The 12,700-nt window shown below is 34.7% G+C and overlaps 1 protein-coding gene and 1 pseudogene across 1 annotated transcript; both read left to right on the forward strand.

The window, feature by feature from the left end:
- The first annotated feature begins 503 nt into the window (after positions 1-503).
- LOC145101243 (UDP-glycosyltransferase 76H1-like) lies at positions 504-2,299 on the forward strand (annotated as a pseudogene).
- A 5,973-nt stretch (positions 2,300-8,272) lies between these two features.
- On the forward strand, positions 8,273-12,134 carry LOC145101244 (uncharacterized). Its single transcript, XM_079038421.1, has 11 exons — positions 8,273-8,431; positions 8,964-9,386; positions 9,460-9,706; positions 9,816-9,928; positions 10,018-10,097; positions 10,215-10,356; positions 10,449-10,529; positions 10,633-10,920; positions 11,011-11,243; positions 11,304-11,370; positions 11,819-12,134. The coding sequence occupies exons 2-11, from the start codon at positions 8,994-8,996 to the stop codon at positions 11,936-11,938; spliced, it is 1,764 nt and encodes a 587-aa protein (XP_078894547.1). The 5' UTR covers positions 8,273-8,431; positions 8,964-8,993; the 3' UTR covers positions 11,939-12,134.
- Positions 12,135-12,700: the final 566 nt, after the last annotated feature.

The raw sequence follows: 12,700 nt of genomic DNA on the forward strand, positions 1-12,700 counted from the left end.
ATTACCGTACCAAGTTTACTAAATTGGTACGGTACTACTAACCAAACATGTTGGCTACCAAATATATTGGTAACCAACTTTCTTGGTTCGGTTGGTAACATGTTGGTTGGTTCTCCGTTGTACATTTTTGACAGCCCTATGAAGAAGCAGTTTTTGAATAATATACATTTCATCCTAAATTAATGAAGGGTAAAATCGTCAATTCAGTTTAAGAATGTTGGATCAATAAAAAATAGCATGGAAGTATCACTTCCCAAATATAATGTCTATCGTGGATGATAATAAATTAATCTCATCATGGATGATAATAATTTTTAACTACTAAACCAATCGTATATATGCCATGCATGTGAATGTTGGTGGCTTCACAATATAGACGAATGAATGCCTACCTACTACTCCTTTTTCTTCGTATTTTATAAAATATTCTGTCATTGGAACCAACATTGTTACCATCGCACAAACCTCTAAAGAAAACAAAAAAGTGTTCTAAGTTAGATAAATAGATATAGAGAGATGGAAGAACACGGCGGAAGACGGTGGCCAGTACTAGTGGTGCTTGCAGCATCCCCGTTTCAAGGCCATATGACCCCTACTCTCCAGCTAGCCAAAGCCCTTCATGCCAATGGGTTCTCTATAGCCATTGCTCACTCCAAACTGAACCCTCCTAACCCTTCTAACCATCCTTCCTTCATTTTCCTCCCTCTTTCCGACAACTTATCCGTTATTGATGACTCCGGTAGCTTCAGTAATTTCATCCACACTCTCAACAAAAACTGCAAACCATCCTTCCAAAAACACATGACTCGTTTGATCGGTGACCAAAATAAAGGAAATAAATCAATCGTTGTCATCTATGACAACCTTATGTTTTGTGCTGGAAGCGTTGCTGCCGATCTGAATCTTGTCGCCATAGTCTTCCGCAGTTGCAGTGCAGCGTACTTTCCGGCTAACCTTGTCCGTCAGCAGCTCCATCAAGAAAGCAGATATCTTTGTACATCAAACTTATAACCTTGATATATGTAGATGAAAGATTCAATTAATTAATCTAGTACTTTTTCAACTGAAAGCACGACAAAGTACTAGATGTATATACAAACTAATTAAGGTAACTCCCATTTGTTGAAAAGATTATGTGATGCAGGAGATGGTGCCAAATCATCATCCCCTCAGGTATAAAGATCTGCCCTTTTCAAAACCACCTATTGAAGATTGGCAGCAACTGTTTGCCATTATCAGTCAATCGATACGACCCTCTGCAGTTATTTGGAACACCATCAAAGTTCTCGAACATGAAGCCTTAACCCAAATCCAGAAGTACTACCAGGTTCCAGTTTTTTCAGTCGGGCCTCTACACAAAATAACACCAACTGATCTCCCTACGAGTTTTCTCGAAGAGGACACTAGTTACATTGCCTGGCTCGACAAACAAGCTACCAAATCCGTAATTTACATTAGCTTCGGAAGCTTAATGACGTTGGATAAAAAAGTGCTAACCGAGATGGCATGTGGGATAGCCAAAAGCAACCAGCGGTTCATAAGGGTGGTTAGACCGGGTTCAGTTTGTGACTCGGAATGGACTGAGTTCTTGCCCGAGGGTTTCATTGAGGAGACGAGAGAACGTGGTTTGATTGTAAAATAGGCGCCACAAAGGAAAGTGTTGGCGCATATTGCCGTTGGTGGATTTTGGAGTCATTGTGGTTGGAATTCGACATTGGAGAGTATTTCGGAAGGGATTCCGATGATATGCCAACCATTTAATGTAGACCAAATGGTGAATGCGCGTTACGTGAGTTATGTATGGAAGATAGGGTTGGAATTGGAGGATTTAAAGACTGAGGAAATGGAAAGTATGATTAGGAGAGTTATGGTGGATGAAGAAGGGGAGGAGATGAGAGTTAGAGCAATCGGAATGAAGGAAATGGTTAAAGAAGCAGTGCAAAATGGTGGTTGTTCATATGATTCGTTGGAGGAGTTAGTGGGTTTTATCTCGTCCTGTTGATAGTCACGAAATGTGGTGAATCTGAAAGGTACAAAATATTTAATGGAATGATCGACTTATTCACATTCAAATGAGGCTTTTCGAGTCTTAAATTAAAGCTCAAAAATTTCGTTGTTGGCCAAACTTAATTACATTTCGAATATACTGATCGGTATCTCAAATATCGTGTTTATGTTCTCTTAATATGGCAAAATAAATGTCCGAAGTCAGTTGACGTAATTCAACTAGAAATAGAGTAATACATCAACCAGAAATAGAGTCAACACTTGATTTTGTTATAGTATCATCCAACTTGTTATTTTTATTTGGTTTTTACTATTTTCTAAAGATATACACGTATTTGCAGCTCGAGGATAGACAAATCCGGCCAAGTGGAGCATTTGAACGCATTGAACTTTTTTTTTTTTTTTCAATATTCATTTTATAAATATATAAAAATTCATGAACCTTGCAGTCTTTTTGGTTCCATAAATTTGGATGTATAGTTAGGGGTGGAATTGGTACGTTGCCTATTCGTTTTTTCTTAAACCGTGTACCGTATCAACTATATTTGGTATAAAAAAAATTGCTACCAGTACCGTACCAAATATATTTGGTACCAATATATTTGGCTACCAACAAGTTTGGTTGGTACAAATTGGTAATGATATATACCGACTTATTTTATTTTTCTATTGTAAGATTTTAAAATAAACAAATACATCGGGTAATTTTGATATTTAGTAAAGAAATTGTTTATTTAGTTCTGTTAATTTACAAAATAATTCTATTGAAGTAACGTTAAAGTAACATTTTAGTTTTGTGGTTTAACGTGTTAATAACTATCGACTAATGCAACCAAATAACTTATATAACGTTCTTAAAACTCTAAACATTAAACACAACTGACAATTGAAAATTTGAAATATACGAATTTGTATATATATATATATATATATATATATATATATATATATATATATATATATATATAATTAATGGTATATACCGACTTATTTTATTTTTCTATTGTAAGATTTTAAAATAAACAAATACATCGGATAATTTTGATATTTAGTAAATGAAATTGGTTATTTAGTTCTTTTAATTTACAAAATAATTCTACTGAAGTAACGTTAAAGTAACATTATAGTTTTGTGTTTTAACGTGTTAATAATTATCGACTAATGTAACCAAATAACTTATATAACGTTCTTAAAACTCTAAACACTAAACACAACTGACAATTGAAAATTTGAAATATATATGAATTGGTTTGTACCGTATTACCATGATATTCAAAATTTTATACCATTACCGTACCAAGATTGTTCAATTGGTACGGTACTACCAACCAAACATGTTGGCTACCAACATTCTTGGTTCAATTGGATCTCAAATGTACTTTCTAATCTTTACACTCCTAATTGTATTTAGGTACTTATTTTTGTTATGTCTGCAATAGGTATTAGTAGGTTTTACCAAGTAGTCTAAACCAATTTGAAACAAGAAACATGGTTGAGTCCTATTGTAACATCTGGATTTCCAGGTATGATAAATTGAGTATTTATTTTGATATATGAGGAGTGGCTCGACGAGTTGGCGCCTCAGCTCGTCGAGTAGGATCGCGACTTGGTGACATGGAAAATGAATGGACTCGACGAGTCGGAGAGCCGACTCAACGAGTCAGCGCTGGAGGCAAAAACCCTAATTTTCCCAGGCTTGGGCCTATTTAAAGGCACTTATGGCCTCCTTGGCCCCTTCCCATCAGTGTTTTCGTCCCTTGAGAGAAACCCTAGAGTCATTTGTGAGCTAGAGAGGAAAGAGGCTAATTTGAGGTCATTTCTTTGAGAAGAGGATCAAGGCTGTTGCAAGAATCTCAGAGGAGAGTTTGGGGATCTGTTTCATCTTCATTTCAAGCTTCAGATTGGGTATAAGCTATTGCTTTCCTTGTGTTTGGATAGATTTTTTCCTTTGGTTGTTAAGCTAGGGCTTGAATCACCATTTTAATGGGGTTTTGGGTGCATCCAAGCCCTTTCTCGAGTTATTCTTTAGACCTGGACCTTGTGAGGTCTAGAGAACCAGAAAGTAGCTAGCCATGTCTGGAAAACCTTAGGGTTTTGAAGCTATTAAGCTTTGTGAGGGCCAAAATGGTATGTAGAGCAATATACACCATGCATGAACCCTAAGTTCAGACCTTTACATAACTTTTGGATGCTAGAAGGCAAGATCTATGAGTTAGAGTTCCAGATCTGACTTCAGAAGGCCATATGAGTGATATAATGGAGACGACTCGCCGAGTCTATGAGATGACTCGACGAGTCGGATTGAATTTGCCCCGCGATTTCGTGACCCAATGATAACCCGTCGAGTTGGGAAGTTAACTCGACGAGTCGTGTGAGGCCTTAAGGGGATTCAGATAATACGCATGAACTCGCCGAGTCACACGAGTGCACTCGGCGAGTCTGGTCAATATTGGATTGTTGACTGGGGTTTACTTCAGTTGACCTTAGGGTTTGGTCAAAATGATTAAGAGAGGCCAGGGAAGGGTGGAAGGGTCTTCTACCCCTTTTCTAGGAATGAGAATGTAAGGAATGTATTAATTAGAAATTTTATCCTTGTGATAGACGAAGGCTAGATCGAGGAGTTCGGGCACCAAATTTTTACTAGCTATCTTACGAGGTGAGTCTTCTCACTATACTTACCTTGAGTGGTAAATTATATGTGAACAGAGGGTCTTATGCGTATGCGTTGTGTATTGAGATATCCTGCTATTTGTTTTGTGATATGCTTATTATGTATTATATTGAGATGTTGAGTCGAGGGACCAGAGGGTCCACCAGAGTTGTGGGGCTGGAGGGTCCCACTGAGACACATTGACCGAAGGGTCTTATTGAGTATAGCCTTGAGTGGCTGTTGTAATGTGTGTGGTATTTTGGGGAACTCACTAAGCTTTATGCTTACCATGTTATGTGTTATGTGTATTAGGTTGCTCTGAGGATCGCAGCAAGGCACCGGCATGATTGTACACACTGGCGGGAGATTGTTTTTATGATTCTGGGATTGTGTTTTACTTGTTGACATTTGAGACATATGTGATTTGGTGAATTATGAAATGAGTTTTAATTGCGTTAAAAATGAAAAATTTGTTTGGAAAATTTACGTTGTTACACCTATATCGTTGACCTGGACAAGAAGATTTGTAGGTGGCAGCTTAATGGGTATGGATGCATGCATTCAATTGCAACTATATCTTTTCTGAACAAAGATGTTGTCACTTATGCAGATACAATGTTCTATGGTGTTGTATACAATAACACTTACAAGTACCTAATTCATGGGATGAATGGTAACAATATGTGGCCCGATGTGTGTAAAATGCACTAGTTTTAATCCTACTATTTCAAACACAAATAAACACACGAAAGGCAGTGTACCTATTGTTTAGTAATATAGTTCAAGCAGGGTATCGAACACAGGAAACGGTAATAATTAAACTAACTACTAGAATTATCTAATTAAAAACAAACAATAATAAGAAGGGTTTTCTCTAGTTTTGCAAGACTAGAAACTTAAACAATTAACTAACACTCAACCTAAGATAACTAGCAACTAAAGCAAATAAGAAGTAATTAGATTCAATAATAAAAGAGTCTTCTGTTCAAGTTCGAATCATTTGTTTCTATAGTTGATTTTATGGCAAATGCAATGGATTATTTAATTTGTCATTAGCTACCGATTAATGTGATTAGATTCATGTTCACTATTACTAATCCTTAGAAAACAAATTAATTTAAACATTGGCCAATTGGTTAAACGAATGAGTTTCCTAGTATATTGATTCGGGTTAAATAAGACTTGTAGTTGTAGCTAATTAAATTACTAATTCAATTAACATCTTGTATGTGGTACTTTGGGGGGAAACTCTCTAAGCGTTTGCTTACAGTTTGCGTTTATGATTTCAGGTACTTCCAGTTCTAATGGGAAGGTCCCGACGTGATGGCACAACATTCTCTCCCGTTGTTTCCACATATTTGATATTGTACTCTGATGATGTGACATTTTCATATTGTAATAGTTTTAGAGCAACTTTTATACTTGTAGTATTTGTTTTAAAAATGAAAAATTTAATCCGGTTTTGGGTTGTTACACTACATATTATGTACACCTTCAACTTAAAGACCTTAGATTGAAGCTTTTTGTTCGACCTAAACAACCTAGTTATGATCACACCTTCATTTTTGCACTGCATTTCATCAACCTAAGCTATAAAACCTGAACGAGCATCCTGAACCATCTATTTGCCTGAATTAGTACATGTTAAGAAAACTAGGGTTAACATCAGAAAATGAGCAAATGGTAAATTACCTTTTGGGGACATGCATAAAAGGGCCTCCTGGGTTATTGGTAGTACGCGATGTTCGTATTATAGCCTCATCTCCACATCTACATTCCATGTTCTTCATTATGTAGCTTCACAGTGGAGAGTATTTGAAGAAGAAAATAATGTACTAGAATGAAATAAGTAGGTATAGAAGAAACTTTTAACTGATTGCTAATACATGTAAAAGACTAAATTACCCCCACTATGCAAGGCAAATAGGGTCGCTTACATACCCACTTTTTCCTTATTCCCATTTATGTTGCAGTAATTACTCTATGCATGTGTGTCATCGAGTCAACTAAGTATTGACTCAACGGGTCACTCACCTGCTTACTTGGCAAGTGACGAGGCATGATACCTTTTAAAATGGGTAACATGACTTTTCCAATCGGTAAAACACAAGTACATGCCTTTAAATGCAAAAAATAGTCATGAAAGACCATTTTAACCATTATACATAAGTTTGTAGGGCTACAGTGACAATAATTTTTTTTTTTGACAAAATAACCACCAACCCTAGAATGGGAAATCCCGCAGTGGCAAAAACATTTTTGATTACAAAAATACTATTTAAACTAACAATCCAGATTTTAAACTTAATTTTAGAGTTCGAAAAAAGAAATGTGAAATGTCAAGAACAAATTCGAAATTCAATATAATTTTTTGCAATTTCAAGGAAAAATTATGTAATTTACTAAACTTAAATAAAAAGTTAAACAAACATAGTAAATGAAAACCATATATAATAATAGGCTTAAAGTCAAATATTTGATTGAAAAACGATATTATTAAAAATTTTGAAATAGATTTTTCAGACATAAAAAGAATTATTTGAAAATTATTAAAAACAAACTCTGAAATTTAAAGAACAAAATTAAAATAGAGCATTGAAAAGAAAATGAAAAAAAAAACTATTTCAAAACAAAACAAAACCTTATAAATGATCTTTGTGTTTCTAAATAGTCTTTAGTTTTAAAAAACATTATAGATAATCTTTATGCTTTCAAAATTAATCTATATGACTTAAACTTTTAATAAGTAGTTCTCCCTCAACATAAAAAAAGAGTAAATTACACGAGTGGTCCTTATGGTTTTGGATAATTTGCACGTTTGGTCCCTAACTTATTTTTTTAGCTCGGAAGGTCCCTAATGTTTGTTTTTGTTACACGCTTGGTCTCTATCTTACCTAAAAAGACTATTATTTAAATAGAGAAAAATGATGAGGCAGGTAAGGTAAGGTGAAGGGGTGTGATTGGGGATGTGTTTATTTAAAGAAATTAGAAAATCAATGGCAAAATAGTATTTTTAGGTAAGAAAAAGGACCAAACGCGTAACAAAAACAAACAGTAGGGACCTTCCGAGTTAAAAAATTAACTTAGGGACCAAACGTGCAAATTACCCTAAATTATAGGGACCATTCGTGTAATTTACTCAAAAAAAAAACTTATTTATCATTTTTAATTTATTTTATATTTTTTAATTTAAACAACTTGAAAAAAATAATAATTAACCCTCTTTCCAGAAAAAAATGTGTAAAGTGTTCGTTGAAGGCGGTTCAATGACTTCATCTTCTTTCTTATTTCCAAGCTTTACGTCGGTGTGGGGAAATCACGATCAATTGCTCCCGTGAGGTTTCTGCAACCGTCAGACGGGTGAGATTTTTATTTATTTATTTTTTTAAAAATGATTTAAATAAAAAAAATTAAAAATATATTAGAAAAGTTATACAAGTTTATATGGATAAAATAATATTTGTTAAAAGTTTTGAAAACGTAAAAATTATCTATAGTTTTTTTTTTTCGAGACTATATAATATATCCCAAATTTCAAAAATACAAAAGGTCCATTTATGAGGTTTTGAAGTAGCATCCCAAAATAACTCAAGTCAAAAAAAAAAGAAGCCACAGGGGCAGTAGTGTAAAAGGATTTCGTTTTCGGGTACTCACGTAATGATCCGTTAATAAGTATTTCATCTCCCCCCGTCTCCTATCTGGTAGTAGTGAAAAGAGGAACCATCGGCTTGGCATACAACCAACTCAAAGCCGGAAAACCATTAACTACCGCCGGTGAGATCTAGATACACTCCGGTCTCATATATCTTTTCTTCCCTTTAATCTCTAAACTGTTCGCTTATTATGTATCTGTTGCTTTCTGTTATGTAATTTGACCAAACAATCCGATCTTTTGTTCCGATTTTTACACTATTAACATAAACCTAGGGAGTAGTAATCTTACTGGAATCTCATCCCTATATTTTTTTTCCTGAATTCGAAGTCCCTAATTTCTTCCATTGATATCTAGATTTGTTATGCTAGGGTTAGTTCTAGATCTCATTTTCCGAAGGAGATTTCAATCTTCTTTAGAGCTCTCCCCCTTTTTTTTCAGTTAATTTAAATGAGTGCCTTCAACTAACATGCCGTCTTCGTTTAATTGTGCATACTGACACCGTTACTCATATAAACGAGTGACTCATTTATTTGATATTCAAAGATTAACTAGAGGGCTATATATTATGTATACATTCTCGATTCTTCCTATACATGCACTTTTCATCTCGATCCATGAGTTAACTCTGTGTATAATCGCCTGAAACTGCAGTAGTGTCTGTGTCTCGGAGTTGAGACAACTATGTCCATGGTAGACGAGCCCTTGTACCCCATTGCAGTACTAATAGATGAGCTGAAGAACGATGATATCCAATTACGATTAAATTCCATCAGAAAGCTTTCTACAATAGCTCGTGCTCTAGGAGAAGAAAGAACCCGGAAGGAATTAATTCCTTTCTTGAGTGAAAACAATGATGATGATGACGAGGTTCTTCTTGCTATGGCTGAAGAGCTAGGTGTGTTCATTCCTTATGTCGGAGGACTTGAGCATGCTCATGTGTTGCTACCCCCTTTGGAAACTCTTTGCACTGTTGAAGAAACATGTGTGAGAGACAAAGCTGTGGAGTCTCTATGCAGGATTGGATCCCAGATGAGAGAAACAGATTTGGTTGACTGGTTTATACCTCTTGTTAAGGTATCTTGCTTTTCCTTCTCTTTCTAAATGTAAGTCAATGTCATGTTTACACCTTTTGTTACTCTTTCTGCAGAGGTTAGCAGCTGGTGAGTGGTTCACTGCTAGAGTTTCTGCATGTGGGCTGTTTCACATTGCTTATCCAAGTGCCTCAGAGATGTTGAAGGCAGAATTGAGGTCAATTTATAGTCAGTTATGTCAAGATGATATGCCTATGGTTAGGAGATCTGCCTCTACAAACTTAGGGAAATTTGCTGCTACTGTGGAACCTTCTCATCTCAAGACTGATGTCATGCAAATGTTTGAAGATCTTACACAGGATGGTATGTTGTTTAAATTTTAATGTTTTCTTTCTTTCATATGTCAATTCGTGATAGAATCTTGCAAATTCTTGCTAAAGTAAACCCTAAAAATTCACCTAAAATGTCACAGATCAAGATTCTGTTCGTTTGCTTGCTGTGGAGGGTTGTGCTGCTCTTGGGAAGCTGTTGGAACCTCAAGACTGTGTTGCACATATTCTTCCTGTCATTGTCAATTTTTCTCAGGTTTAACTTTTTATCTTTTTTTTTTGTTTGTAAAATAAATAAAATTCACCAAATTTATTTATCTTTCTCACAAGTCTTGTTGGATTTAGGACAAGTCATGGCGTGTTCGATACATGGTTGCTAATCAGCTGTATGAGCTATGTGAAGCTGTGGGACCTGAACCTACCAAGTAACTATATTTTCAATTTTCAATTTTCATTGTAATAAATAAATTCTCAATCTACCTAATCCTATTTAGATAATCATTTGCTGAATTTATGTTATGAATTGTGAATTGTGAATATAGAACGGATTTAGTTCCAGCATATGTGAGGCTACTTAGAGACAATGAAGCAGAAGTACGAATTGCAGCTGCTGGAAAAGTCACCAAATTCTCCCGCATTCTTAGTCCTGAACTTGCTATTCAGCATATTCTTCCATGTGTCAAGGTCTTTTTTTTTTTTAAAAAACAAAAAAGAAAAACTTAAAAGAATTGGTTTATCTAAATTCTAACTTGACCTTTTCTCATAATGATATGTAGGAGTTGTCTTCAGATTCTTCTCAGCATGTTAGATCTGCTTTGGCTTCTGTTATAATGGGGATGGCTCCTGTTTTAGGGAAGGTAGTACTTAATTACTTATTTTAATTTAAAAAAAAAAAAAAGAAAATCTATTATTGATGATTGGAAAAATGGAAATGAATAAGTTATGGTAAAAATAACACAGGATGCAACTATCGAGCAACTTCTGCCTATATTTCTATCACTTCTAAAAGACGAATTTCCAGATGTACGTCTGAATATTATTAGTAAGCTAGATCAAGTGAATCAGGTGATTGGGATCGATCTTTTATCCCAATCATTACTTCCAGCAATTGTGGAACTTGCTGAAGACAGACATTGGAGGGTGCGATTGGCTATAATAGAATACATACCTCTGTTAGCAAGTCAGTTGGGTGTTGGGTTTTTTGATGATAAACTTGGTGCCCTTTGCATGCAATGGTTACAAGACAAGGTTTGACTCAGTCTCAACAAAGTCAAACTAATAATAATATAAAAAAAAGTTATGTTTTATAATAATATGTGATGATGGGATTGGGAGTAGGTATATTCGATCAGAGAAGCTGCTGCTAACAATTTGAAGAGACTTGCGGAGGAGTTTGGTCCGGATTGGGCGATGCAGCACATTGTCCCGCAGGTCTTGGAAATGGTCAACAACCCGCATTACTTGTACCGCATGACCATTCTTAGCGCCGTTTCTTTACTTGCTCCTGTTCTCGGCTCTCAGATTACCTCTTCCAAGTTGCTACCCGTTGTCGTTACTCTCGCCAAAGACAGGTAAATTACCTTTTTACCCCTCTCCCTCTCCCTTCCTCTAATTTTTTTTTTCTTTTTCAGAGTGGCAAATATCAGGTTTAATGTCGCAAAGGTCTTGCAGTCTTTTATCCCTATTCTTGACCAATCTGTAAGCACCACCTTTTCCTTTTTTTTGAGTAAATTACACCAATGATCCCTATGGTTTGTGGTAATTTACACGTTTGGTCCCTAACTTATTTTTTTAACTCGGACTGCTTGTTTTTTGTTGCACTTGGTCATTGTCTTACCTAAAAAGACTACTTTGCCCTTGAATTTTTAATTTATTTAAATAAACACACACTTCCACCTCATCTTACATTACCCTACCTACTCCACGTTATTTAAATAAATTAAAAAATCAACGGCAAAATAGTCTTTTTAAGTAAGACAGGGACAGAGCGCAATAAAAATAATACGGACCTTCCGAGTTAAAAAAATAAGTTAGAGACCAAACATGCAAATTATCCCAAACCATAGGGACCATTCGTGTAATTTACTTTTTTTCTTTTTCTTCTTTTTATGTTCGATTGAATCTCATGTTTTTTGATTTTGTTAAGGTGGTGGAGAAAAGTGTAAGGCCATGTTTAGTTGAGTTGTCGGAGGACCCGGATGTTGATGTGCGGTTCTTTTCAAAAGAAGCACTTCAGGCTATTGATCAAGTCATGATGTCAACCTAAGTTCATATACATATATATGTTATGTTATGTTATGTTGCATATGCTAACTTGTTGTCACTTATATAACACCCACCAATACCATTAGTCTCTGTCATCTATTCTCCATTTTGTTTATTTTGGCCTTTGGTAGTAAGACGACATTGTGTGTTATGGATACTTGTTTTTATCATTCAGAACATGCATGATGTTTCTTCTTCTTGTTTTCTCCTAATTTTGACATATGTCGATACTTTAATCAATGGAGAAATGTGGTCTGCTAGTTTTTGCTTTGACTTGTTTACAAGTGCTTGCTTACGATCAAGACAATCAAAACAAAACATAAAATTAAGGTTAAAGACACAAGTTGTTTGTTAGGGCATGAGGTATGGTCATTATATGATCACTGAAAAAGTGATATATGTTCACTAAAAAAGTGATGTCACATCACCTCTATTATATGTTAACTGGCTTTTAAAAATGATTATCACTTCAAATTGTTTATCTTTTTATTTATTATTATTATTTTGATATTTAGATTAAATAAAAAACATAATCAATACATTTAAATTAATATTTCATTTTACTTAAAAACACATATAACCTCAATTTTAAAGCCAAATTACTAAAAAAAACATAAATGCATAAAATTTCAAACCTAAATTACTAAAACAGAAAATATAAAACGATAGCCTTTGGAAATGGTTACTATTTTACATTATATATATATATATATATATATATATATATATATATATATATATATATATATATATATATATATTA

This window comes from Lactuca serriola, chromosome 4 (genome assembly GCF_051521515.1).
Source record: "Lactuca serriola cultivar US96UC23 chromosome 4, Lser_US96UC23_V15, whole genome shotgun sequence".
NCBI lineage: Eukaryota > Viridiplantae > Streptophyta > Magnoliopsida > Asterales > Asteraceae > Lactuca > Lactuca serriola.